The sequence below is a fragment of the Salmo salar genome, chromosome ssa09 (genome assembly GCF_905237065.1).
Source record: "Salmo salar chromosome ssa09, Ssal_v3.1, whole genome shotgun sequence".
Classification (NCBI taxonomy): domain Eukaryota; kingdom Metazoa; phylum Chordata; class Actinopteri; order Salmoniformes; family Salmonidae; genus Salmo; species Salmo salar.
In genome coordinates this window covers 12,432,278-12,459,242 of record NC_059450.1, presented here as the reverse complement: position 1 = coordinate 12,459,242, position 26,965 = coordinate 12,432,278, and the positions used below count along the sequence as shown (strand labels likewise).

The 26,965-nt window shown below is 45.5% G+C and overlaps 1 protein-coding gene across 3 annotated transcripts in view; it reads left to right on the top strand.

Moving 5' to 3' along the window:
• The window catches only part of LOC106610731 (protein GREB1), a 52,057-nt gene that overhangs the window by 6,152 nt on the left and 18,940 nt on the right, over positions 1 to 26,965 (top strand). Inside the window, exons 2-15 of one of the 3 annotated variants that reach the window (XM_045723395.1) lie at positions 15,444 to 15,604; positions 15,734 to 15,838; positions 16,030 to 16,206; positions 17,535 to 17,717; positions 18,474 to 18,626; positions 20,629 to 20,775; positions 21,986 to 22,102; positions 22,257 to 22,379; positions 22,705 to 22,890; positions 23,224 to 23,589; positions 23,842 to 23,970; positions 25,643 to 25,852; positions 26,138 to 26,335; positions 26,762 to 26,942. In XM_045723395.1, the coding sequence (XP_045579351.1) occupies positions 15,451 to 15,604; positions 15,734 to 15,838; positions 16,030 to 16,206; positions 17,535 to 17,717; positions 18,474 to 18,626; positions 20,629 to 20,775; positions 21,986 to 22,102; positions 22,257 to 22,379; positions 22,705 to 22,890; positions 23,224 to 23,589; positions 23,842 to 23,970; positions 25,643 to 25,852; positions 26,138 to 26,335; positions 26,762 to 26,942 (2,429 nt within the window). In that variant the 5' untranslated portion in view covers positions 15,444 to 15,450. The remainder of the gene's footprint in view (positions 1 to 15,443; positions 15,605 to 15,733; positions 15,839 to 16,029; positions 16,207 to 17,534; positions 17,718 to 18,473; positions 18,627 to 20,628; positions 20,776 to 21,985; positions 22,103 to 22,256; positions 22,380 to 22,704; positions 22,891 to 23,223; positions 23,590 to 23,841; positions 23,971 to 25,642; positions 25,853 to 26,137; positions 26,336 to 26,761; positions 26,943 to 26,965) is intronic. The other 2 variants (XM_045723396.1, XM_045723397.1) reach the window with 2 other exon arrangements.

Below are 26,965 nucleotides of genomic sequence, written 5' to 3'. Positions count from 1 at the left end.
CTTCTACCCCGAAACTATAAGACTGCTGAACAATTAATGAAATGGCCATCGGACTGTTTACATCTTATTTCCTGCATAGTCACTTTGCCCTTACCTACATGTACAAATGACCTCGACTAACCGGTACTCCCTGTATATAGCCTCGTTATAGTCATTTTATTGTGTTACTTTTCATTACATTTTTTACTGTCGTTTATTTAGTCCTTTAAAAAAAAAAAAACTCTATTTCTTGAACGGCATTGTTGGTTAAAGGCTTGTACGTAAGCATTTCACGTTAAAGTCTACACCGGTTGTATTTGGGGCATGTGACAAATACCAATTGATTGGATTGGATTCATAATGATCTAAAAGGCAAAACTGATTCTAGATCAGCACTATTCTAAGACTCTATCTGGATGCGGGCCCTGACCAAGAAAGCAGCTCTAGTATAAAACAGAACCTGTCATAGCAAAGGCAGTACAGTATGAGGATATGGAAAAACTGCTTCTCCAATAGAAATCCTCGATCACACTTGTAGGCGATGTCATGGCGATATTAGCTGGCAGAAACACTTCATCGGCTCTAACGGTCGTGTCGCCACGAACTGCGCATGTGCAGGCCGTCAAATGAAAGGCACTCCTTTGATATAAAGTTGTTTTTGACAAAAATGAAAACGTGTCAGTTTGTCACTTTTACGAAGTTGTAGTAATGACAAGGTTCAGCTACTTAAACACATTGGCTTTGAATCTAGGTTTTGCCTTTAGAATTTGAGAAAATGAACAACTAAGGACACATTTTTCACTTCTCCCAATTGACTTGCCAAACCCCGGTTTGGTCTGTCGAGTGTGCTTCACGACTCCTTCCTGGAAGTATCGCGATGTCGCGCCTCGTTTTTTTGGAAATCTCTGTGGGCACACTACTAGCCATCTAGCCAAAACACTGTGATCAGAGGCTGCGGTCAAGAAACAAGCAGAAGCCTCATAGTTCCTCTTCATGTCTCTTTTTCTAGCAGCCTCTTAGTTGGCATTTTAGAATGCTCATGGGGGGGATATTGAAATGGGTTTACCATAATAATACTTTTCAATACTTATTCCTTATGGTTTATGTGGCACAGAGGACCAACAACAGAACATACATTTGACTTTCTTATGAATGTAATGGTAGCGAAGCATTTAGAGTGTTTTAACTGTTTTAACTAACTGTGATTTTCACATCTACCATAGAGAGGGTTTTATGAAGGTCCGTCGGTATTTGAGTCGCTACTTCTGATTGGCTGCACCTCTACTCTGGGATGTGGGGTGGGAGGTTGAGATCAGTGGAAAAGCATATTTTTTTAGCACTGTTTGACGTGGGGGGGGTGTAGAGGCTCCTAAATACAAGACTGAAGTGTGTGTGACAGAGAGTGGGGGGGGGGGGGTCATAAACAGACACAATAGTGCTGCTGCTCTCCCCTGGGAAATGAAAGAAGGGGAAGAGAGGGAGGCGATGGGGAGGAGGGCGAGATGAAAGAAAGTGCCACATCCCTGTCAGGGGGTGAGGGATGGGGGAGTGTGGGGCTTCTTAAGACCCCAAAGTGCCATCAGTGCATCTCTACTTTTATCTCCTTCCCTCCCTCTCCTCTGCTCTCCTCTCTTCCTCTCCTTTTAAAACCCCTCCATTCTGTGATTTTAGAGGTGTGATGATGACTTGTCTTGCTCTGGTCATTACGTTGTTTTGTCTTCCGTCTCTTCCTTTCCTCATAAACTGCATCAGTGTATTAACTGGCCCAGAAACTAGCATTATGCATATATATATGTGTGTGTGTGTCACTGTGTGTGTGTTTGTGTGTGTATAGTCCAGGGATCATCAATAAGTGGCGATGGCCTCCCAAGTGGTGCAGCGGTTTAAGACACTTCATCGCAGTGCTAGAGGCATCAGTACAGACCCGGGTTTGATCCCGGGTTGTATCACAACCGGCCATGATTGGGAGGCCCATAGGGCGGCGCACAATTGGCCCAGCGTCGTCCAGGTTAGCGGAGGGTTTGGCTGGGGTAGGACGTCATTGTAAATATGCATTTGTTCTTAACTGTCTTGCCTAGTTAAATACAAGGTTAAATATACAATTAAAACAAACTAGATTCAGCCACGGGCCAAATTATTAAAAATAATTATTTGTAGACTGCAAATTGACAGAAAGATGCCCAAACATGAAATCATGTGACTAAACTAAAGAAAAAGAAACTACACTATGAAACAAAGAAAGTATTTAAAGAATGATAGTAAAACGCTTTGGGGCACCTTGAATTAAATGTTGGGGAAAAAAGCCAACTCGGCTCCTTCATTCATTGAATCAGATGGCTCAATCATCACAAAGCCCACTGATATTGCAAACTAATTTAATTACTTTTTCTTTGGCAAGATAAGCAAACTTAGGGATGACATGCCAGCAACAAACACTGACACTACACATCCAAGTATATCGGATCAAATTATGAAAGACAAGAATTGTACTTTTGAATTCCGTAAAGTCGGTGTGGAAGAATTATTGTTGTCTATCAACAATGACAAGCCACTGGGGTCTGACAATCTGGATGGAAAATTGAGGATAATAGCAGACGATATTGCCACTCCTATTTGCCACATCTTCAATTTAAGCCTACTATAGAGCGTGTGCCCTCAGGCCGGGAGGGAAGCTAAAGTCATTCCGCTAACCAAGAATAGTAAAGCCCCCTTTACTGGCTCAAATAGCTGACCACACTGCCTGTTACCAACCCTGAGTAAACTTCTGGAAAAAATGGTGTTTTAGCAGATACAATGCTATTTCACAGTAAACAAATTGAATTTCAGCATGCTTATATGGAAGGACACTCAACAAGCACAGCACTTACACAAATGACTAATGATTGGCTGAGAGAAATTGATGATAAAATTATTGTGGGGGCTGTCTTGTTATACTTCAGTGCAGCTTTTGACATTATCGATCATAGTCTGCTGCTGGAAAAACGTACGTGTTATGGCTTTACGCCCCCTGTTATGATGTGGATAAAGAGTTACTTGTCTAACAGAACACAGAGGGTGTTCTTTAATGGAAGCCTCTCAAATATAATCCAGTTAGAATAAGGAATTCCCCAGGGTAGCTGTTTAGGCCCCTTGCTTTTTTCAATTTTTACTAACGACATGCCACTGACTTTGAGTCAAACCAGAGTGTCTATGTATGCAGATGACTCGCCACTATACACGTCAGCTACTATGGCGACTGAAATGACTGCAACACTCAACAAGGCGCTGCAGTTAGTTTCAGAGTGGGTGGCAAGGAATAAGTTAGCCCTAAATATTTCTAAAACTAAAAGCATCGTATTTGGAACAAAACATTCACTAAACCCTAAACCTCAACTAAATCTTGTAATAAGTAATATGGAAATTGAGCAAGTTGAGATGACTAAACTACTTGGTGTAATCCTAGATTGTAAACTGTCATGGTCAAAACATATTGATGCAGTAGTAGCTAAGATGGGGAGAAGTCTGTCTATAATAAAGCGATGCTCTGCCTTCTTAACAGCACTATCAACAAGGCAGGTCCTACAGGCCCTAGTTTTGTCGTACCTTGACTACTGTTCAGTCGTGTAGACAGGTGCCACAAAAAAGGAAAATTGCAATTGGCTCAGAACAGGGCAGTACGGCTGGCCCTTGGATGTACACAGAGAGCTAATATTAATAATATGCATGTCAATCTCTCCTGGCTGAAAGTGGAGGAGAGATTGACTTCATCACTACTTTTATTTATGAGAGGCATTGACATATTGAATGCACCGAGTTGTCTGTCTAAACCACTGGCACACAGCTCAAACCCCCATGCATACCCCACAAGACATGCCACAAGAGGTCTCTTCACAGTCCCCAAGTACAGAACAGACTATGGGAGGCACACAGTACTCATAGAACCATGACTACATGGAACTCTTATTCCACATCAAGTAACTGACGCAAGCAGTAAAATTAGATTTAAAAAACAGATCAAAAACACCTTATGGGACAGCGGGGACTGTGAAGCAACACAAACATTGGCACAGACACATGCATACACACACACACACACACACACACACACGATAACATACGTACTATACATACACATGGAATTAGTACTGTAGATATGTGGTAGTGGTGGAGTAGGGGCATGAGGGCACACAGTGTGTTGTGAAATCTGCGAATGTATTATAATGTTTTTAAAATGGTATAAACTGCCTTAATTTTGCTGGACACCAGGAAGAGTATCTGTTGCTTTGGCAACAGCTAATGGGGATCCATAATAAATACAAATACAAACAGATATAATATTTGAATAAAAACATAATAATTCCAAACCTTGTATACGATCACGTGTCTCTCTATTATCTGTGGTAATGCTTGGCAACAGATTTCCAAAATTAAAATCACTTTCCTGTTGTTTGAAAATTCCCCCAAATATCTATATATTTAGAATTTTTTGCTCAGAAAACTTGGCCGCCAGTTGGGGGAACCCTGTTATAGTCTTTCATCTTGTGCTTTCCCCACACCTTGCTCCATAACAAAACGAGGCAACAGTGTGCTTTAGGACCATGCGGACGCCTCCGATCGGTCTGGTAGGCTGTTTGTAGTGTTTATTCGACTGGATAAAAAATATATATAATAATAATATTGCCCCCCCCACCAAAACCAAAGATGCGCCCTTGCATGGAACATTCCATTGATATCAATACAAGTGGTCCTTGTATTGATATCATAGCTTGCAAGTTCCAGGCACAACAATAGTTGAGAAACACTGATTTAGGCAGCAGTCTTGAAGATGATCTAAAGTAAGGATTGGACCCTGACTGTCATTGCTGTAAGATTGAAAGGTAGGCTAGCGTTAGCCTTAGCAGTAGTAGCATTGCCAGTTAGCATTGGTGGCTAGGGTGGGATTCCAGTCTGTTAAGGAAACGGCTCGCCTTTCGGATAAGGGGCTAAAGAACTGTGCTGAGATGAGTGCGTGTGTTTTTTTGTGTGTGTAGGCCGCATATGGACTGATCAGGGGGTTTAGAGTAGTGGGGATTAGGTGGGATTGACCTAGTGTTGTGACGTGTGTTTCTCTGTCAGACAGCCTGACTATTTAGAGAGCAGATTCACACTCAGTCACACTCACACGACTGGGCGGCTTGCCAAGGCTTCAATTCACACAGCCCTCTATAGACCAAGGCCTCAATGCGTCTTAATGGGAATACCTCCATTATACACACTCCTCTGTCTATATTGTCGCCTCGTGTTAACAGGGTGATTACAAGGATAGTTCACCCAAATGATGTTACTTACGATGAAAACTTGCGTCGGCTTCAAGACCCTGGTGCTTGCCTACGGAGCAGCAAGAGGAACTGCCCCTCCCTACCTTCAGGCTATGCTCAAACCCTACACCCCAACCCGAGCGCTACGTTTGCCACCTCTGGTCCCTTGGCCCTCAGCTCCGGCTCAGCCCAGACAAAAGCCTTCTCTTTTCTGGCACCCCAATGATGGAACAAGCTTCCCCGTGACGTCAGGACAGCGGAGTCCCTGCCCATCTTTCAAAAACATCTGAAACCCCACCTCTTCAAAGAGTATCTTAAATAAAACAAATTGTGGGAAACATCTTACTTTGTCTCTTCCTACTGGCACTGACTTCTTTCTTGAGGAAAGTTGTACTTACTACTGTGATGTGTGGTTGTCCCCCCCTAGCTATCTTAAGATGAATGAACTAACTAAGTCGCTTGGGATAAGAGCGTCTGCTAAATGACTTAAATGTAAACGTAAAAAGTGTTGGCCTTCAGAGATAGTACCCTACGGCCTACGTTTTGTCTTGTGCCTTCATCAGGAGTATGTCAGGTAGTGAAGGTTTATGTGCTACTCTGTAATAGTGAGCGCATATTGTATAGGATTAGTATGTCTGGTCAATGTTAGTGTGTGTATGGTGTTGTATGTAATGAATTGTAGTGTACTGTAATAGTGAATGTGAGTGCTGGCCTTGCTGTGTTTACGCACGCTGCTGAGATGAGCCACTTTTGTGTGTGTGTGTGTGGTGGGTGCGAGCTGAGCTGAGCAGGCTGTTTAGGTCAGCGCGACCTGACTCTGTGACTGTATAGCTGATTGTTTTATGGAGGGGGAGATTGGACGGCCATCGCGCCAGAGTCTGCCGCCACTGCTGTATGTGTATGTTTGTGTGGGAGTGTGTGTGTGTGTGTGTGCCAGAGTCAGTGTAAAGAACAGGTTAGTTAGCGAATGTCTGCTGTTCACAACAAGATACACTACTTAATTTTCTCTTTCTGTATTGCACTATTTTTCTTGCTTTTCTCTCTCCCCACGTCTCTGTCTTCCCCGCAACGTTTTCTGTCTGGAACTGCGAGGAGTAACAGCGTAACCTACATTGCTACCATGACAACGACCAAAGCCGGTGGGAGTGCCGTTGAGGACAGTGGTGTCTCTCCATCACAGGTGAAGGATCTTTTAAACAGACCAAAAAATTGTTCTACAAGTAACAATAAAATAGCTTCAAGTGTTGTCCAAATACTGGTGGAGTCAACTAATAAAATAATTGGATGACCTGACCAGAGAGGTCCAGGACCTGAAGAACAGTTCAAACAGGAGAATGGCAAGTCATTAAGAGAGGACATCAGTTCTGTATGTGAATCCATGATAACAATGACGGAGAAATCTGATTATCTTGAGGGACAGTTAAGGTGGAACAACACTGCAGAATCTCCACCTGAGACCTAGACGGAGTCTGAGGACAAAGTGAGGGAAATGATCTTGGAGAAACTGAAGATGGACCAAAGGAAGATTGAGGTGGAGCGTGGCCACAGGACTTGAAAGCCCACCACTGGCCCAGGTGACAGGCCCAGGCCGATAGTAGTCATGTTCCTGAGGTTCAAGGACAAGGTAGCTGTTCTGGAAAGAGCCAAGAACTTGAGAGGAACGTCTTCCTCAACATGGAATATCCCGAAGCTGTGCGCCAGAGGAGGAAAGAACTTATCCCAGCCATGAAAGCTGCCAGAGCGCGGTGGGACATTGCTTACATCCATTATGACAGGCTCATTGTTCACCCTCCCTCCCAAAAGTCTGGAAGGGATGAGAGAACCAAGCCTATGGGTTCATAGCTTCAACCCCGCAGCACACACATAAACACTTACGCACACCATCTGATTAATGGACTGTTGAATGTATATTATGTTTCTTGCTTTGTTTGCTTTTTCCATATTATGTCGATCTCTGATCAGCTACCCAGGAAAGGGCTGAAAATAGCCCATATGAATATGTAGCCTTAGCAAGTTATTGATTTCATGAAACTTATTTCGAACATCAGATAACATTAACATATTAGCCATTTCTGAAACTCACTTAGATAAATCCATTTGATGATACAACAGTAGCAATACAAGTATATAACATCTATAGAAGGGATAGGAATGCTTATGGGGGAGGTGTTGCTGTATATATTCAGAGCCATATCCCTGTAATGCTTAGAGAAGATCTTATGTCAAGTGTTATTGAAGTGTTGTGGTTTTAGGTTCACTTGGCACATCTAAAGCCTTTTCTTTTAGGGTGTTGCTATAGGCCACCAAGTGCTAACAGTCAGTATCTAAATAATATGTGTGAAATGCTTGATAGTGTATGTGATGTAAACAGAGAGGTTTACTTTCTTGGGGACCTGAATATAGACTGGTTTTCATCAAGCTGTCCGCTCAAGAGGAAGCTTCTTACTGTAACCAGTGTCTGTAATCTGGTTCAGGTTATTAATCAACCTACCAGGGTAGTTACAAACACTACAGGAAAAAGATCACTCACATGTATTGATCAAAATAAGTCCCGTGTGGCTCAGTTGGTAGAGCATGGCGTTTGCAACGCCAGGGTTGTGGGTTCGATTCCCACAGGGGACCAGTACGGAAGAAAAAAATGTATGGAATGTATGCATTCACTACTGTAAGTCGCTCTGGATAAGAGCGTCTGCTAAATGACTAAAATGTAAAAAAATGTAAATGGAAATTTGTACTAATACTGTTGAACCTTGTTCTAAAGCTGTATGCGTACCCATTGGATGCAGTGATCCCAGTATAGTGGCTATATCCAGGAAAGCCAAAGTTCCAAAATTCGGGCCTAAAATAGTGTATAAGAGATCATAAATCAGATTTTGCTGTGACTCTTATGTGGATGATGTTAAAAATAGGTGTTGGTCTGATGTGATTAATAAGATGCATCCAGACACTGCACTTGATTAATTTATGAAATTGCTTCTTCTAATTATTGATAAACATGCACCTGTTAAGAAACTGACTGTTAGAACTGTTAAGGCTCCATGGATTGATGAGGAATTGAAAAACTGTATGGTTGAAAGAGATGGGGCCAAAGGAGTGGCTAATAAGTCTGGCTGCACATCTGACTGGCTGACTTACTGCAAATTGAGAAATTATGTGACTAAACTCAACAAAAAGAAGAAGAAACTTCATTATGAAGCCAAGATCAATGATATAAAAAATTATGAAAAAAACTTTGGAGTACTTTAAATGAATATAGGCAGAAAGACAAATTCAACTCCATCGTTCATCAAATGGCTTATTCATCACAAAAACATTTAATGTTGCCAATTATTTGAATGATTACTTCATTGGCAAAGTGGGCAAACTTAGGCAGGAAATGCCAAAAAATGAACAGTCGGCATAGATTGTGCAAAAGAAAAGCATTGTGAGTTTGAATTTTGTAAAGTTAGTGTGGGAGAGGTGGGAAAAATTGTTATCGATCAATAATGATTGTCACGGATTCCCCCAGTACTGCTGCTCATTCCGTGTACCAGTTCTGGAGGTCTACGTCACCGGCCTTCTAGGCGTCACCGAGCTGTCTCATTACACAAACCTGGTTCAAATTCCCCTGATTAATTGTATATATGTGCCCTCTGTTCACCATTGTCTTGTCGGTTATTGTTCCCATGTCCATTGGTCTTGTGAGTACCTGTGCTTTGTGGTTTCGGCTTTCGTGCTGCGTGTATTGTGCACTTGTTATTACAGGTCTCGTCGTAGTGTATTGCGGGTCTCGTCCTGTGTATTTATTAGAGGTTTAACCTCGCTCTTTTGTTTGGGTTATGTCCTTGTGTTTTTGTATACGTGTTTGTTTTGGGCTTCGCCCCCGTGCCTTTTCATGGCAGGTTGTATATTTTGGGTGGAGTAATAAACCTCCCTATTACGAATTCCTGCGTCTGTCTCCAATCATTTATACAACGTGACAATGACAAACCTCCTGGCATTGATAACTTTGATGGAAAGCTACTGAGGAGTGGCTATAGAGTCAGCTGCCATCCTATCTGTCATATCTTTAATCTGAGCCTAGAGGAAAGTCTTTGTCCTCAGGCCTGGAGGGAAGCCAAAGTAATTCTGCTACCCAAGAGTGGTAAAGCGGCCTTTACTGGTTCTAACAGCAGACCTATTAACTTGCTGCCAGCTCTTAGCAAACTGTTAGAAAAAATTGTGTTAGACCAAATACAATGCTATTTCTCTGTAAACTAATTAACAGATTTTCAGCATGCTTATAGAGAAGGGCACTCAACATGTACTGCACTGACACAGATGACTGATGATTGGTTGAAAGAAATTGATAATAAGAACATTGTGTGAGCTGTATTATTATATTTCAGTGCAGCCTTTAATATTATGACCATAACCTGTTGTTGAGAAAATGTATGTGTTATGGCTTTTCAACCTCTGCCATATCGTGGAGTCAGAGCTATCGCTCTAATAGAACTCAGAGGGTTTTCTTTAATGGAAGCTTCTCTAATGTCAAACATGTAAAGTGTGGTGTACCGCAGGGCAGCTCTCTAGACCCTCAACTCTTTTCTATTTTTACCAATGATCTGCCACTAGCATTTAACAAAGCGTGTGTGTCCATGAATGTTGATTCAACAATGTACGCATTAACAACCACATCTAATGAAATCACTTAAACCCTTAATAAAGCGTTGCAGTCTGTTTTGGAATGGGTGGCCAGTAATAAACTGGTCCTGAACATCTCTAAAACAAAGAGAATGGTTAAAATCATTCTCTAAGTTCTAGACATCAGCTGACTCTGGTAATGAATAGTGTGGCTGTTGAACAAGTTGAGGAGACTAAATGACTTGACGTTACCTTAGATTCCAAACTGTCATGTTCAAAACATACTGAACGGTTGTAAAGACGGGGAGAGGTCTGTCGGTAATAAAGAGACGTTCTGCTTTTTTGATACCACACTCCAGAAAGCAAGTCCTGCAGGCTCTAGTTTGATCTTATCTTGATTATTGTCCAGTCAAATGGTCAAGTGCTGCAAAGACCAAGTAAATGTTGTATTTATTTTTATTTAATCTTTATTTAACTAGGCAAGTCAGTTAAGAACAAATTCTTATTTAGAATGACGGCCCCGGCCAAACCCTAACCCAGACGACGCTGAGCCAATTGTGTGCCGCCCTATGGGACTCCCAATCACGGCCGATTGTGATACAGTCTGGAATCGAACCAGGGTCTGTAGTGACGCCTCTAGCACTGAGATGCAGTGCCTTAGACCGCTGCAACTGGACCAGAACAGAGTGGCACGTCTTGCTCTTCATTGTAATCAGAGGGCTAATATTAATACTATGCATGACAGTCTCTCTTGGCTAAATTCCTAATTGTTTGCACTGTCAACTTACTGTACACAGAGCACTGACACACACACTTACCCCACCAGACATGCCACCAGGGGTCTTTTCACAGTCCCCAGGTCCAGAACAAATTCAAGAAAACATACAGTATTATACATAGTATAGTATTATACAGAGTATAGTATTATTCAGAGCCATGAGGAAACAGCAAACTTGGTTTCAAAAAACAAAGCAACACCTCATGGCACAACAACTCTCCAACCCCTGACCTATTTGTTGTGTGTATGTACTGACATGTATGTGGAACTGATAGACGCGCGCACGCACACACACACACACACTACCTGTTAATGTTTTTAAATGTATGTAAACTGTAAAGTATTTTGTCTGTAATGTCTTTTTCGTTATGTGTCGGACCCCAATAAAACAAGCTGTCTCTGCTGGCATTGGCTAATGGGGATCCTAATCAATCTAAAATCTAATAAAAATCTCTCTTTCTCCCTCCACACCCCTCTCTTGTTTGTGTTACCTAATCATATTCACTGATAGGGGAACTGTGGAGGAATCTCAATAAGTTTTGCTCCCCTCTATCCTCCGTCTTCTCTTCGCCTCTTTTTGAAAAGAAGGTCAAAGGTAATCGAGAAGTGGAGGTGAGAGGAAACGTGAAAACAAAAAGCACTTGTATGAAATGAGACTCTCCTCCACTCGCGTCATCAAGTGTGAATCCCAAAATAAATGTGTAAAGTGATCAAATGAAATTTAGCTAGCTGTGCAATACATTATTTTATATCTAAATGGATAAGTAGCGTATTGTTTTTAAATGTGTGCATGCTTTTCTCCTTTGAGAAAAGAACAGCTGATTCAAAGGGGGGTGTGGGAGATTTGAAAACACTTCCGCGTGAGGTAATCGAGGAGGGGAGCAGACTCCTTCGTTTGACTACTAACGAATTGACACTCTCCTCGATCACTCTGACACTTATTGGTTTCCGGGTCACGGAGGAGTCGAGGAGAGGATGGACTTTTGCCCAATTGAAAATCTCCCAAACGGTCTTCCTGTGTTTTACTAAAGAAACCAATCAGCTGTCACTTTCTGAGGTCAACTGCCCCAGGCAGGGAGTCCTCCCACCCCTACGGGGGTCAGCTCCTGCTCAGCCCAGACAAAACCCTTCTCTATCCTGGCACCCCAATTGTGGAACAAGCTTCCCCATAACGTCAGGAAAGCAGAGCCCATCTTCCCAAAAACATCTGAAACCCTACCTCTTCAAAGAGTAACTTAAATAAGACCTCATGAAATTTGTGTTGGAAAAATCTGCTTTTGTTTCTTCCTACTAGCACTGACTTTTCTTATAACTTACTTCTTTATTGGGGAAAAAAGTACTTACAATGACTGTGATGTGTAGTTGTCCCACCTAGCTATCTTAAGATGAATGCACAAACTGTGAGTCGCACTGGATAAGAGCGTCTGCTGAATGACTAAAATGTAAAAGGTATTGGCCTTCAGAGATAGTACCCTACGGCCTACGCTTTGTCTTGTGCCTTCATCAGGAGTATGTCAGTTAGTGAAGGTTTATGTGCTACTCTGTAATAGTGAGCGTATATTGTATAGGCATTGTGTGTATACAGTGCCTTCGGAAAATGTTGTTTTGTTACAGCCTTATTCTAAAATGGATTAAATTTTAAAAAATCCACAGCAATCTGCACACAATACCCCATAATGACATCACAATACCCCATAATGACATCACAATACTCCATAATGACATCACAATACTCCATAATGACATCACAATACCCCATAATGACATCACAATACCCCATAATGACATCACAATACCCCATAATGACAGTAAAAACAGGTTGTTAGAAATTATTGCAAATTAAAAACAGAAATACCTTATTTACATAGGTATTCAGACCCTTTGCTGTGAGACTCGAAGTTGAGCTCAGGTGCATCCTGTTTCTATTGATCATCCTTTAGATGTTTCTACAACTTGATTGGAGTCCACCTGTGGTAAATTCAATTGATTTGACATGATTTGGAAAGGCACACACCTGTCTATTTAAGATCCCACAGTTGACAGTGCATGTCAGGGCAAAAGGGTTGAAGGAATTGTCCATAGAGCTCCGAGACAGGATTGTGTCGAGGCACCTAAAGGATTCTCAGACCATGAGAAACAAGATTCTCTGGTCTGATGAAACCAAGATTGAACTCTTTGGCCTGAATGCCAAGCGTCATGTCTGGAGCAAACCTGGCACTATTCCTACGGTGAAGCATGGGGGTGGCAGCATCATGCTGTGGGGATGTTTTTCAGCGGCAGTGATTGGGAGACTAGTCCGGATGAGGGAAATATGAACGGAGCAAAGTACAGAGAGATCATTGATGAAAACCTGCTCCAGAGCGCTCAGGACCTCAGACTGGGGCGAAGGTTCACCATCCAACAGCCAAGACAACGTAGGAGTGGCTTCGGGACAAGTCTCTGAATGTCCTTGAGTGGCCCAGCCAGAGCCCGGACTTGAACCCTATCAAACATCTCTGGAGAGACCTGAAAATAGCTATGCAGTGACACTCCCCATCCAACCTGACAGTGTGCCAAGCTTGTAGCGTCATACCCAAGAAGACTCCAGGCTTTATTGCTGCCAAAGGTGCATCAACAAAGTACTGAGTAAAGGGTCTGAATACTTATGTAAATGTGATATTTCGTTTTTTTTGTTTTATACATTTGCAAAAAATTCTAAAAGCTGTTTTTGCATCGTCATTATGGGGTATTGTGTGTGGATCGATGAGGAATAAAAACAATTGAATCAATTTTAGAATAAGGATGTAACGTAACAAAATGTGAAAAAAGTCAAGGGGTCTGAATACTTTCTGAATGCACTTTAGTGTAGAATGTACTGCATTGTAGTCTGTAATAATGAATAATGAGTGCTGGCTGTGCTGTGTGACTCACTCATGAGTGCTTTGTTTACCCATGCTGCTGAGCTGAGCCACCAATGTGTGTGTGTGCGTGATTGTGTGTGGTGGGTGCGAGCTGAGCTGAGCAGGCTGTATAGGTCAGGGCGACCTGACTCTGTGACTGTGCAGCTGATTGTTTTTATGCAGGTGGAGATTAGACAGCCTCTGCGCCAGTGTCTGCCATCGCTGCTGTGTGTGTGTGTGTGTGCCAGAGTCAGTGTAAAGAACAGGCTAATTAGCGAATGTCTGCTGTTCACAACAAGATACACTACTTCATCTTTTCTTTCTGTATCGTGCTATTTTTTCTTGCTTCCCCCCCCTATTTTCGCTCTCCCCACCTCTCTCTTTCTCTCTCTGTCTCCCTCCCCCCTCATTCTCGTTTGTGTTACGTAATCATATTCACTGATAGGCGAACTATGGGAAAATCTCAGGGCGTTTTGTTCTCCTCTGTCCTCTCTTTGCCTCTTTTTGACAAAAAGTTCAAAGGTAATCAGGGAGCGATGCACTTGTATGAAATGAGACACTCCTCCACTCGCGTCATCAAGTGTGAATCCCAAAATAAATGTGTAAAGTGATCAAATCAAATGTAGCTAGCTGTGCAATACATTATTTTATAGCTAAATGGATAAGTAGCGTATTGTTTTTAAATGTGTGCATGAGGATACTCTAACAAAGTAGGTCATCGAGGAGGGGAGCAGATTCCTTTGATCGCCTACTAACGAATTAACACTCTCCTCGATCACTCTGCCAATTATCGGTTTGGAGGAGAGGAAGATGGAGGAGTCGAAGAGAGGATGGACTTTTGTCCAATTTGAGAATCTCCCGACAAGTCTGAGTAGTTTGTTTCTTCCTGTGTTTTACTGAGGCAACCAATCAGCTGTCGCTTTCTGAGGTCAACTGCCCCAGGCAAGGGGACACAGCGCCGTCCTGAAGTTACCTTTTAACCTGACCTCTTCTCATTGATGCCAAACCAAACTGTGACGCAAGTCAATTTTTAATTCACAACATTGTCAACATATCTAATGAAGAAAATCATATGAAGAAAATTGCATTTATTTTCAAATCCAATCCTTTCTGGGTTCTGGGGGAAATTTTGCCTGCGGCTCTGCTTTTTTTGTGTGTTGCTCAAATTACTCTACTGACCTGAAAAAGGATGTTGACTGACATGGGTTTCAGTTACTGGTGTCACCTGTTCACTTAGCCCTTGACCATGACTCTCAGTACATGACACACAAGAGTCATTGGACCAAGGCGTCTTCTGTACAGGGGGAGTTTTGTTAGCGCTTGTTTTACGGAAAACCGACGGAACGACCACACACTTACTGTAAATGGTTTTTTTTATTTGAAGGATTATTTCTCGCGGATGAAAGATACGTTTTTCGGAAGCCGTGCCGTTTTGAAACATTTAAACACCGGGTCGGGATTGTAGTTTACGTGAGCGACGCTAATGGCTGAAAACAGTCGGGGGAGGGCAGACTGCCACCTACAGTTTTTAGAGCGCTACTGTTCACCTTGTCTAAGGAATGTTTTGGGTTAAGCATCAAGTCAAAACATTTTTTTTTTATTGGTCACATACCCATGTTTCCCAGATGTTATTGTGGGTGTAGCGAAATGCTTGTGTTCCTAGCTCCGACAGTGCCTGTAGTGCCACAAGGTGGTCCTGGTTGTGTGACAGAGGAAGTGACAACAGAGCCATATATATTATCGAGAGAAAACGAGAGGAAGAGAAAGAGATATGACTCTGGATGGGTGCGGTCATGTTGTGTGTGTGTGTGTGTGTGTGTGTGTGTGTGTGTGTGTGTGTGTGTAGGCGGGTTATGGTAAACTGTTAGAGGTAATGTACACGGTCTTGTTGAACTTGTTGCGTGTGTGTTTGCGTTCCTGTGTGTGTAGGTGTGCGATGGGGAACTCGTATGCCGGCCAGTTGAGGACCACGCGTTTTGAGGAGGTCCTTCATAACTCCATCGAGGCTTCTCTCCGCTCCAACACTGTGGTGCCACGGCCTGTCTTCTCACAGCTCTACCTGGAGGCAGAGCAGCCACCCCTGCACAGTGGTGTGTGTGTGTGTGTGTGTTTGAGTGCGTGTGTGTTTGAGTGCGTGTGTGTTTGAGTGCGTGTGTGTTTGAGTGCGTGTGTGTTTGTGTGTGTGTGTTGTGACACTCCGTAATGAGAATGTATGTCAGCAGGCCGGGTGGAGAATGAGGAGGAGGAAGATGGCTCAGAGTCCAACAGCCCCCTCATTCCATACCAGATGAAGCCCCCGCCAGAAGGATGCTGCACCACGGACGGTATGAACACACACACACAGTTCCCTTTGGGCTGCCCCCCTCACTGTATACAATGTCTCCTGTCTTAGGCTTCTGTCTGGTGTCAAGAGATCTCTGTCTGTTTGGTTAGGGTAACTGTGTGTGTGTGTGTGTGTGTGTGTGTGTGTGTGTGTGTGTGTGTGTGTGTGTGTGTGTGTGTGTGTCTGTCTCAGGGTTCTGCCAGGCCGGTAGGGACCTGCGTCTGTCCTCCCTGGCGTCAGAGCCTCTAAACGTGGCCCCAGGGTTCCTGCTGGTAGGGGCCAAGTCCCCCAGTGCACCAGACACACTGCTGGTGTGTTCTGTTGACCGCAGGTTCCTTCCCGACGAACGAGGACGTAACGCACTGCTGGGTGAGATTCACATACAGATACACACACAGACACACAGATACACAGACACACAGATACACAGACACACAGATACACAGACACACAGACACACAGATACACAGATACACACACAGATACACAGACACACAGATACCCACAGACACACAGACACACACAGACAGACACACAGATACACAGACACACACAGACATGACAGAGAGCGAGAATGACACAGAGAACGAGAATGACACAGAGAGACGAGAATGACACAGAGAGCGAGAATGACACAGAGAGCGAGAATGACAGAGAGAGAGAGAATGACAGAGAGAGAGAGACACAGAGAGCGAGGATGACACAGAGAGCGAGAATGACAGAGAGAGAGAGCGAGAATGACAGAGAGAGCGAGAATGACAGAGAGAGAGAGACAGAGAGAGAGAGAATGACAGAGAGAGCGAGAATGACACAGAGAGAGAGATGACAGAGAGAGAGAGAGAATGACAGAGAGAGAGAGAGAGAGAGAATGACAGAGAGAGAGAGAGAGAATGACACAGAGAGAGAGAGAGAGAATGACACAGAGAGAGAGAGAGAATGACACAGAGAGAGAGAGAGAATGACACAGAGAGAGAGAATGACACAGAGAGAGAGAGAATGACACAGAGAGAGAGAATGACAGAGAGAGAGAGAGAATGACCGAGAGAGAGAGAGAATGACCGAGAGAGAATGACCGAGAGAGAGAGAGAATGACAGAGAGAGAGAGAGAATGACACAGAGAGAATGACCGAGAGAGAGAGAGAGAATGACACAGAGAGAGAATGACACACAGAGAGAATGACACACAGAGAGAATGACACAGAGAGAATGACACAGAGAGAGAATGACCGAGAGAGAGAGAGAGAATGACACAGAGAGAGAATGACACAGAGAGAGAATGACACAGAGAGAGAATGACACAGAGAGAGAATGACACAGAGAGAGAATGACACAGAGAGAGAATGACACAGAGAGAGAGACGAGAGAGAGAGAGAGAGAGAATAACAGAGAGGCTATGGAGAACAGTCAGGGTATACTGATTGCACAGATTATTAGTCCCTCAACCTGGGCTCTGCTAGACACACACAAGCACAACACACCATCTCAGAACCCTGCTGACCTGTAACCATGGAAACATCATCGCTCACACACTCTTTCTCTCACTATGGGAGAAAGGGTTTATTATTGTTTCACTGAGTCTCCCAAACACACACACACACACACACACACACACACACACACACACACACACACACACACACACACACACACACACACACACACACACACTGACCCAGTGTTTGTGTGGTCGTCCTCAGGGTTCTCTGGGAACTGTATGGGCTGTGGAGAAAAGGGCTTTCGCTACTTCACTGAGTTCTCCTACCACATCAACCTGAAGCTGAGCACCCAGCCCAAGAAACAGAAGCACTTAAAGTACCACCTGTACAAGGACAGCCAGGGTCAGCTGGTCAGAGGGGCTGCTATCTGCTGGAAGGGCCTCGGTAACACAAGCAGGGGGAGTAGAGGGGATTGGGGGATATTTTCATGTGTGATCTTTCCATGACCGTGCAAGTGTTGTAACGTTCCATGTCAATAAAGTATATTGAATTGAGAAAGAGAGCGAGGTAGAGGGGGGGGAGAGGCCAGTGGGTCAGTCCTACCTTCTATGTATCTCTGCTGTCGTTCTGTGGACAGGGGGCTCGCCTGGGGTCAAAGTTGTCCTCCACACCTGTCTGTCCAGGTGTGGAGGACCGAGGCCTGGGGTGAGAGGTCAGGACTGGGGTCAGGGTGAAGAAGGGTCGAAGCCTGTGGCTAGACTGTTACTGTGTAACTGATAATACCTGTGGTATACAGTATATGAGGCGGAGAGACAGTAAATCAAGTCTAATCCACACAGAGTAGGAAGAAGGTTTGGGATGACTTTCACACCGTCAGTAACTAGAGTAGAGTTTACATTCAAATGTAGATTGTCACTTGAGTGACTCTAATGCTTTTACGGAAAAATATCCATCCGTTCTCTCAAATTAGTACACACACACACACACACACACACACACACACACTGTGTAAGTACAGGAGCATTGACTGTGTGGGTTTCTGTATGCCTGTGTGTGTGTGTGTGTGTGTGTGTGTGTGTGTGTGTGTGTGTGTGTGTGTGTGTGTGTGTGTGTGTGTGTGTGTGTGTGTGTGTGTGTGTGTGTGTGTGTGTGTGTGTGTGTGGCCAAATGCTAATCTGACTTTGTGCGTTGTCTTTTCAGAGACTAGAGGGAGACAGACAGCGCCCAACGCCTCTGACGGTCATGTGATCTCAGACGAGCACCTCCTCAATCCAGCAGTCACCGCTCACCCTGGACACCCACCCGGCAGCTCCACTGGTGCACGCACGCTCACACCCAGCACGCTCACACCCAGTACGCTCACACCCAGCACGCTCACACCCAGCACGCTCACAGACAGTACGCTCACAGACAGTACGCTCACAGACAGTACGCTCACAGACAGTACGCTCACACCCAGTACGCTCACACCCAGTACGCTCACACCCAGCACGCTCACACCCAGCACGCTCACACCCAGTACGCTCACACCCAGTACGCTCACACCCAGTACGCTCACACCCAGTACGTTCACAGACAGTACACTCACACCCAGTACGCTCACACCCAGCACGCTCACACCCAGCACGCTCACACCCAGCACGCTCACACCCAGCACGCTCACACCCAGTACACTCACACCCAGTACACTCACACCCAGTACACTCACAGACAGTACACTCACAGACAGTACACTCACAGACAGTACACTCACAGACAGTACACTCACACCCAGTACACTCACACCCAGTACACTCACAGACAGTACACTCCCAGCCAGTACACTCCCACCCAGTACACTCCCACCCAGTATACTCACACCCAGTATACTCACACCCAGTATACTCACAGACAGTACACTCACACCCAGTACACTCACACCCAGTACACTCACACCCAGTACACTCACACCCAGTACACTCACACCCCGTACACTCACAGACAGTACACTCACAGACAGTACACTCACACCCAGTACACTCACACCCAGTACACTCACACCCAGTACTCTCACAGACAGTACTCTCACAGACAGTACGCTCACACCCAGTACGCTCACACCCAGCACGCTCACACCCAGCACGCTCACACCCAGCACGCTCACACCCAGTACGCTCACACCCAGTACACTCACAGACAGTATACTCACACCCCGTACACTCACACCCAGTACACTCACACCCAGTACACTCACACCCAGTACACTCACAGACAGTACACTCACAGACAGTACACTCACACCCAGTACACTCACACCCAGTACACTCACACCCAGTACACTCACAGACAGTACGCTCACACCCAGCACGCTCACACCCAGCACGCTCACACCCAGCACGCTCACACCCAGCACGCTCGCACCCAGTACGCTCACAGACAGTACACTCACAGACAGTACACTCACAGACAGTATACTCACACCCAGTACACTCACAGACAGTATACTCACACCCAGTACACTCACACCCAGTACACTCACAGACAGTACACTCACAGACAGTACACTCACACCCAGTACACTCAGACCCAGTACACTCACACCCAGTACACTCACAGACAGTATACTCACACCCAGTACACTCACACCCAGTATACTCACACCCCGTACACTCACACCCAGTACACTCACATACAGTACACTCACAGACAGAACACTCACAGACAGTACACTCACACCCAGTACACTCACAGACAGTACACTCACAGACAGAAAACTCACAGACAGTACACTCACAGACAGAACACTCACAGACAGTACACTCACAGACAGAACACTCACAGACAGTACACTCACAGACAGAAAACTCACAGACAGTACACTCACAGACAGAACACTCACAGACAGTACACTCACAGACAGAACACTCACAGACAGTACACTCACAGACAGAACACTCACAGACAGAACACTCACAGACAGAACACTCACAGACAGAACACTCACAGACAGTACACTCACAGACAGAACACTCACAGACAGAACACTCACAGACAGAACACTCACAGACAGAACACTCACAGACAGTACACTCACAGACAGAACACTCACAGACAGAACACTCACAGACAGAACACTCACAGACAGAACACTCACAGACAGAACACTCACAGACAGAACACTCACAGACAGAACACTCACAGACAGAACACTCACAGACAGTACACTCACAGACAGTACACTCACAGACAGAACACTCACAGACAGAACACTCACAGACAGAACACTCACAGACAGTACACTCACAGACAGAACACTCACAGACATGACCCCACACTAGATGACCTTGTTTGCTGATGTTGTTTTCCATCTCTCCAGCCGGCGCCCCTGTAGTTCCCATTGGCCATCCTCACCTGGCCGACCTCCGCCCTCCCCTGACCAATGGGAGCCACACACCCCTATCCCAGAATCCTTTGCCCCATACGGCCGTACTGTCCAATGGACCAGGGAGACCCACAGTTATAGGTAACTTGTGTGTGTGTGTGTGTGTGTGTGTGTGTGTGTGTGTGTGTGTGTGTGTGTGTGTGTGTGTGTTTGCATGTGTTTCTATTCGTGTGTGTTTGCGCGTGTTTGTGTGTGTGTTTGTTTGTTTGTTTATTATAAAGGGGTATGACATAGAATGACATATGCATTATAGCATCTCTATGGGGTAGGAGGCATGGCTTTAAATGTGTGATGTCATTGTAGCCCCCCCCTCATCTTCACACCTCCCCCTGAAAGAGAGAGCTCCTGTGTTTTAACAGTCCAAAGTGCCCAGTAGGAGCCGGCTGTATTGTGTGTGTGGGCCCCCATTGTTACGACCCCCTTTCATTCAGCAACACTCTCCCTCTCTCCTTTCTCTCCTTTCTCTCCCTCCCTCTGTCTCCCTCAGACTGTTATCTCAATAAAAGTAGCACTGTAAAAAAAAACTTTCTCTTTCCCTCTCTCCATCTCTTCCTGTCTGTCTCATTGTCAGTGGGTTTAGTTGTAAAGTGGAAGGCCTCCTTCCTGCCAGTCTGGGTTTTGATAGGGGCGTTTCAACACGTGGACCCTTTTGCCTTTGTCTCTGTTGCTGCATGAGAAGAGAGCAGGCAGAGAGGAGAGGGAAGACAGCACGTGTAGAGGGGGAAGAGGAAGGAGCTGATTCATGTGACAAACACTGTGCTATCTTTATCATAAATAGTGAGCTACGGTTATACCGCCTGCTGGCTGGCTGGTTAACTGGCTGGCTGGCTGGTTAGTTAGCTGGCTGGCTGGTTGACTGGCTGGCTTGCTGGCTGGTTAGTTAGCTGGCTGGCTGGTTGACTGGCTGGCTTGCTGGCTGGTTAGTTAGCTGGCTGGCTGGTTGACTGGCTGGCTTGCTGGCTGACTGAATGGCTGGTTGGTTAGCTGGCTGGCTGGCTGGTTAGTTAGCTGGTTGACTGGCTGACTTGCTGGCTGGCTGGCATGAATTATTGAATTAATGTAGAAACAAACAAATTAACTAGAATGCACTGTATTTAAGGGGCCTTATGAATGAATGAATGAATGAATGAATGAATGAATGAATGAATGAATGAATGAATGTTAATTGTCCCTCAAGAAGAAATGATTCCGTATATTCTGTATATATTGTTTTAAGTTGCATGCCCATCCAGAAGCATCCCCCCACCCCTGAGACATACAACACATGACAGTGTGTTCCTTGTCCTGTCAGGTACATTCAATGCGGGACCACCTAAAAAGAGACACAAAGGCTGGTCCCCTGAGTCTTCTGCTGTGAAGACCCCCCCATCTTCCTCTTCCTCATCGCTCACCAATGGTGCCAAACCAGGTAGGCTCTCAGAGAGAGAGAGAGAGCGAGAGCGAGAGGGCATGCATTTTCAGATGTCAGAAGCGAAATAGCATACAAGGCTGCTCTTTACTTTGGGTATAGTTAGTTACCACTGTTTTGTGTGTGTGTGTGTGTGTTTTCTCTTTATCCACAGACCATACCCCCCCAGAGAGTGTGTCCCAGGGGTCCTCCAACCCCCACTCTCCCCCCGGGCCGTCTGTCACGGTGCCTGATCAACTGCTGCACACCTGCAGACTCCAGCCCGTCATCTTCAGAGGTCAGAAGTGTGTGTGTATGTGAGTTTGTGCGTGCGTCTGTGTGTGAGTGTGGTGTTCCTATTCCTCAGTGGCATTAAACGCAAGAGTGCAACAAACCTCCACAGACACTGAGGCCTGGAGTCTGAGCCCACTGTCCACTACGCCTCTTAGCTAAGCAATGGAAAGGTCATAATGTCCTCTGTTCTCTCTCACCCCTCATCCCTCCATCCCCTGGGAGTATCCATTAGCTCACTGTCCATTTTCCCACAACCTGATCCTGTGCAGTAGCATCTGGTGTGTGTGTGTGTGTGTGTGTGTGTGTGTGTGTGTGTCTCTGGTCCCCAGGTCACGGCAGCCTACCCCCGCTGAGTGGTAAGGTGTGTGATGTGCAGGTCAGCTCCCTGCTCCAGAGCTGCTATCAGAGCAGCCAGGCACTACCCAGGGTCTACCAACACTACGAACCCTCTCCCATACAGCCCCTCTCTGTGGAGATGCAGATACTACTCACTGTATACTACCTGGTGCAACTAGGTGAGAGCGAGATGGTTGACTTCATTTCATTCTTTATTTTAGTCATGCTCACCGTTACATTTGACATTGTTGTCATTTAGCAGACGCTCTCATCGATAGTGATTTACAGGAGCAATAAGCATTCAGTGCCTTGCTCAAGGGCACATTGACAAATTTTCCCCTTGGCTCGGGGATTCGAACCAGCAACCTTTCGGGGACTAGCCCAAGCCTCTTAACCACTTAACCACCTGCTGCCTCAGTTATAAAGGCTGAATTGTGCAGAAAGTACTATTACATTGAGGAAACTGTTAAAAACCTAGTTGGTAATAACTGGTTATTGACGTTTCCCTCCAGGCCCAGACCAGGTCCCACTGATCCAGGACCTGGAACAGATCTTCATGCGCTCCTGGAGAGAGTCCCATCTCCGTGAGATTCGCCAGCACCAGCAGCCCCAGCCTGGCCTCCCCCAGGCGCCCTCTACTCTGATTGGGCTGCCACAGGCCCAGGCCCTCACCCCTTCCCAGCTGCCCTGGCTGGCCCAGCTGGCAGCCTCGTCATGTGGGGAGGGTGTGGTGGTGCTGGAGGAGAAGGCCTCGATGGCTCTGGGGCTGGCTGGCACCTTCACTAGGCTGATGGAGGGACGGCTGGCTCATACCAGCTATGTGGTCATCATCTGTACAGCCAAGGGACAGGAGACTGAGTCCTGTGTGGTGGTGACAGGTGTGTGTGTGTGTGTGTGTGTGTGTGTGTGTGTGTGTGTGTGTGTGTGTGTGTGTGTGTGTGTGTGTGTGCGTGTGCGCGTGTGCGTGTGGTGGGGAGGGGGGTGTAATCGTATTGTGTGTGGGTGCCTACCTGTGTCTTAAATTTGCTGTGTGTGTGTTTACACATCGACTTAAGTGGAGTTGCAGACTTTTTGGTGCATGCATGCGTGTATGAAATAACTGGTGTATACTGTGTGTGTGTGTGTTGTAGGTAAACACCAGTGTCGTATCCTGATTGAGGGCATGTTCAGTCCCAGTGATAGTCTGAGAGAGATCAGTCAACAGCTGTCCTCTGGCATGACCCAGAAACTCACTGCCTTCTGCAACTCTCTGGGGCCTGGTAAGACTACTACAGATCTTCATTTGAGACAGTTTACTACAGCAGGGAAACAGTCCTGCAGCAACAGGAAATTAGAGTTATTATGTGGATTAGAATGAATGGATATTTTTGGTAGGTGTTAATACATTTAATGTTAGGGAAGATCAAGTCTGAAATGTGCATTTCCTGCTTCTCATCAACAAAACTGTGATTAAAGGACGTCTGTACACAACCCACCTGGATGCTGAGTGTGTGTGTGTGTGTGTGTGTGTGTGTGTGTGTGTGTGTGTGTGTGTGTGTGTGTGTGTGTGTGTGTGTGTGTGTGTGTGTGTGTGTGTGTGTGTGTGTGTGTGTGTGTGTGTGTGTGTGTGTGTGTGTGTGTGTGTGTGTTGCCCATCTTAAATTACCTGTGGATGTATGTCAAGGCCTACCTTCAAAACTCAGTGCCTCTTTGCTTGACATCATGGGAAAATCTAAAGAAATCAGCCAAGACCTCAGAAAAAAGATTGTAGACCTCCACAAGTCTTGTTCATCCTTGGGAGCAATTTCCAAACGCCTGAAAGTACCACGTTCATCTGTACAAACAATAGTAAGCAAGTATAAACACCATGGGACCATGCAGCCGTCATACCGCTCAGGAAGGAGACGCGTTCTGTCTCCTGGAGATGAATGTACTTTGGTGTGAAAAGTGCAAATCAATCCCAGAACAACAGCAAAGGACCTTGTGAAAATGTTGGCGGAAACAGGTACAAAAGTATCTATATCCACAGTAAAACGAGTCCTATATCGACATAACCTGAAAGGCCGATCAGCAAGGAAGAAGCCACTGCTCCAAAGCCGCCATTAAAAAGCCAGACTACGGATTGCAACTGCACATGGGGACAAAGGTTGTACTTTTTGGAGAAATGTCCTCTGGTCTGATGAAACAAAAATAGAACTGTTTGGTCATAATGACCATCGTTATATTTGGAGGAAAAAGGGGGAGGCTTGCAAGCCGAAGAACACCATCCCAACCGTGAAGCACGGGGGTGGCAGCATCATGTTGTGGGGGTGCTTTGCTGCAGGAGGGACTGTGTGCACTTCGCAAAATAGATGGCATCATGAGGGGGAATATTGTGGATATATTGAAGCAACATCTCAAGACATCAGTCAGGAAATTAAAGCTTGGTCACAAATGGGTCTTCCAAATGGACAATGACCCCAAGCATACTTTCAAAGTTGTGGCAAAATGGCTTAAGGAGAACAAAGTCAAGGTATTGGAGTGGCCATCACAAAGTCCTGACCTCAATCCTACAAACCTGACTCAGTTACACCAGTTCTGTCAGGAGGAATGGGTCTAAATTCACCCAACTTATTGTGGGAAGCTTGTGGAAGGCTACCCGAAATGTTTGACCCAAGTTAAACAATTTAAAGGCAATGCTACCAAATACTAATTGAGTGTATGTAAACTTCTGACCCACTGGGAATGCGATGAAAGAAATAAAAGCTGAAATAAATCATTCTCTCACGATTATACTGACATTTCACATTCTTAAAATAAAGTGGTGATCCTAACTGACCTAAGACGGGGAATTTTTACTAGGATTAAATGTCAGGAATTGTGAAAAACTGAGTTTAAATGTATTTGGCTAAGGTGTATGTAAACTTCCGACTTCAACTGTATGTATCTCACCATATTGTATGTGTGTGTCAGATGGTGATGTAGATGTGTTGCTGGGGAGTGCTGCTGGGGAGAGCAGGAGCCAGCCGCCCCCCCTGTCCAGCAGTCAGGAGTCCACAGGAGACAGCAGCCCTGGAGACAGACAGACGGACAGAGCTACATGCAGCCCCAAAGAGCCAGCCACAGACAGACACACAGACAGCCCCGAAGACAGAGCTGAGAGCCACAAGGACTCCTGCTCAGGTGAGATATGCAATCTGTGTGGAGAGAACATCATGAAATGTGTGTAGTGTGACTAAGCTACATGCTTTAGAATTTCATGTGAAGTGGCAAGATGTGTTTGTAATATGTATTGTGTGTATGTGTGTCGAGTTTATGACTTTGTACATGATATGTGTAGTCTGTCTAAAATCTGTGAGTGTGTGTGTGCGTGTGTGTGTATTGTGTTTAGAAATTTGTGTGGTGTCTAAAATGTGTGTTTCCATGTGTGTATGTACATTTGCGTCTAACGTGGGTGTGTGTGTGTAGAGTACTGTGTGGAGTGGCGGGAAGTGCGGCCCATCCAGTTGGTGGTAGCCAGGAAAATGCTGTCCCATGTGTGTGCCATCGCCGACTCCAGCACTCAGAACCTGGACCTGGGCTCCTTCGACAGGGTCCACTTCCTCATCTGTGTCCCTCCATCTGAGGTCACCTTCCAACAGACTGTACTGCACCTCTGGAACTCAGGTAAGATCCCTCCTCTCTTCCTCCTATTCCCCCTTCTCTTCTCTTTCACTTCTGTTCCAGATATCAACACATTCCTCTTCTCCCTCTCCTCTTTCTCTTCCTCCTCCTCTTCCTCTTTCTCCTCTTTCCCTCCTTCACCTCGATCCCTCTGAGGTGTCTTCCAGGAAGTTGTCTTCCAGGAAGTTGTCTTCCAGGAAGTTGTCTTCCAGGAAGTTGTCTTCCAGGAAGTTGTCTTCAGGTGTCGTTCTCCTCTAGCCGATGTCTGTGTTGTATAGAGCCCCTTGCCGGTGTATTATAGAATCCTTGAGAAATGTGTTCACTCGCGTTACTCAAACCTTCAACTGAAACAAATTGGTGTCGTGTGTGTGTGTGTGCACGTGTGCGTCCGAGCTTTTGTGTGTGCTTAATCCCTGTCTGTGCGTGTAGGTGTCCTCCAGCAGCTGGGGTTGGATCAGGAATGTCTGTCTCAGAGAGAAGCTGAGCACTACGTGGTCAAGATGGACAAGGAGGCGAGGGCGCGCATTGATGACCTCATACAGGAAGCGCACAGAAACTCTAACACACTCTACATCCTGATCCACGACCACGCACACTGGGACATCAGCAGGTGTGTGTGCGTTTGTGTGCTTT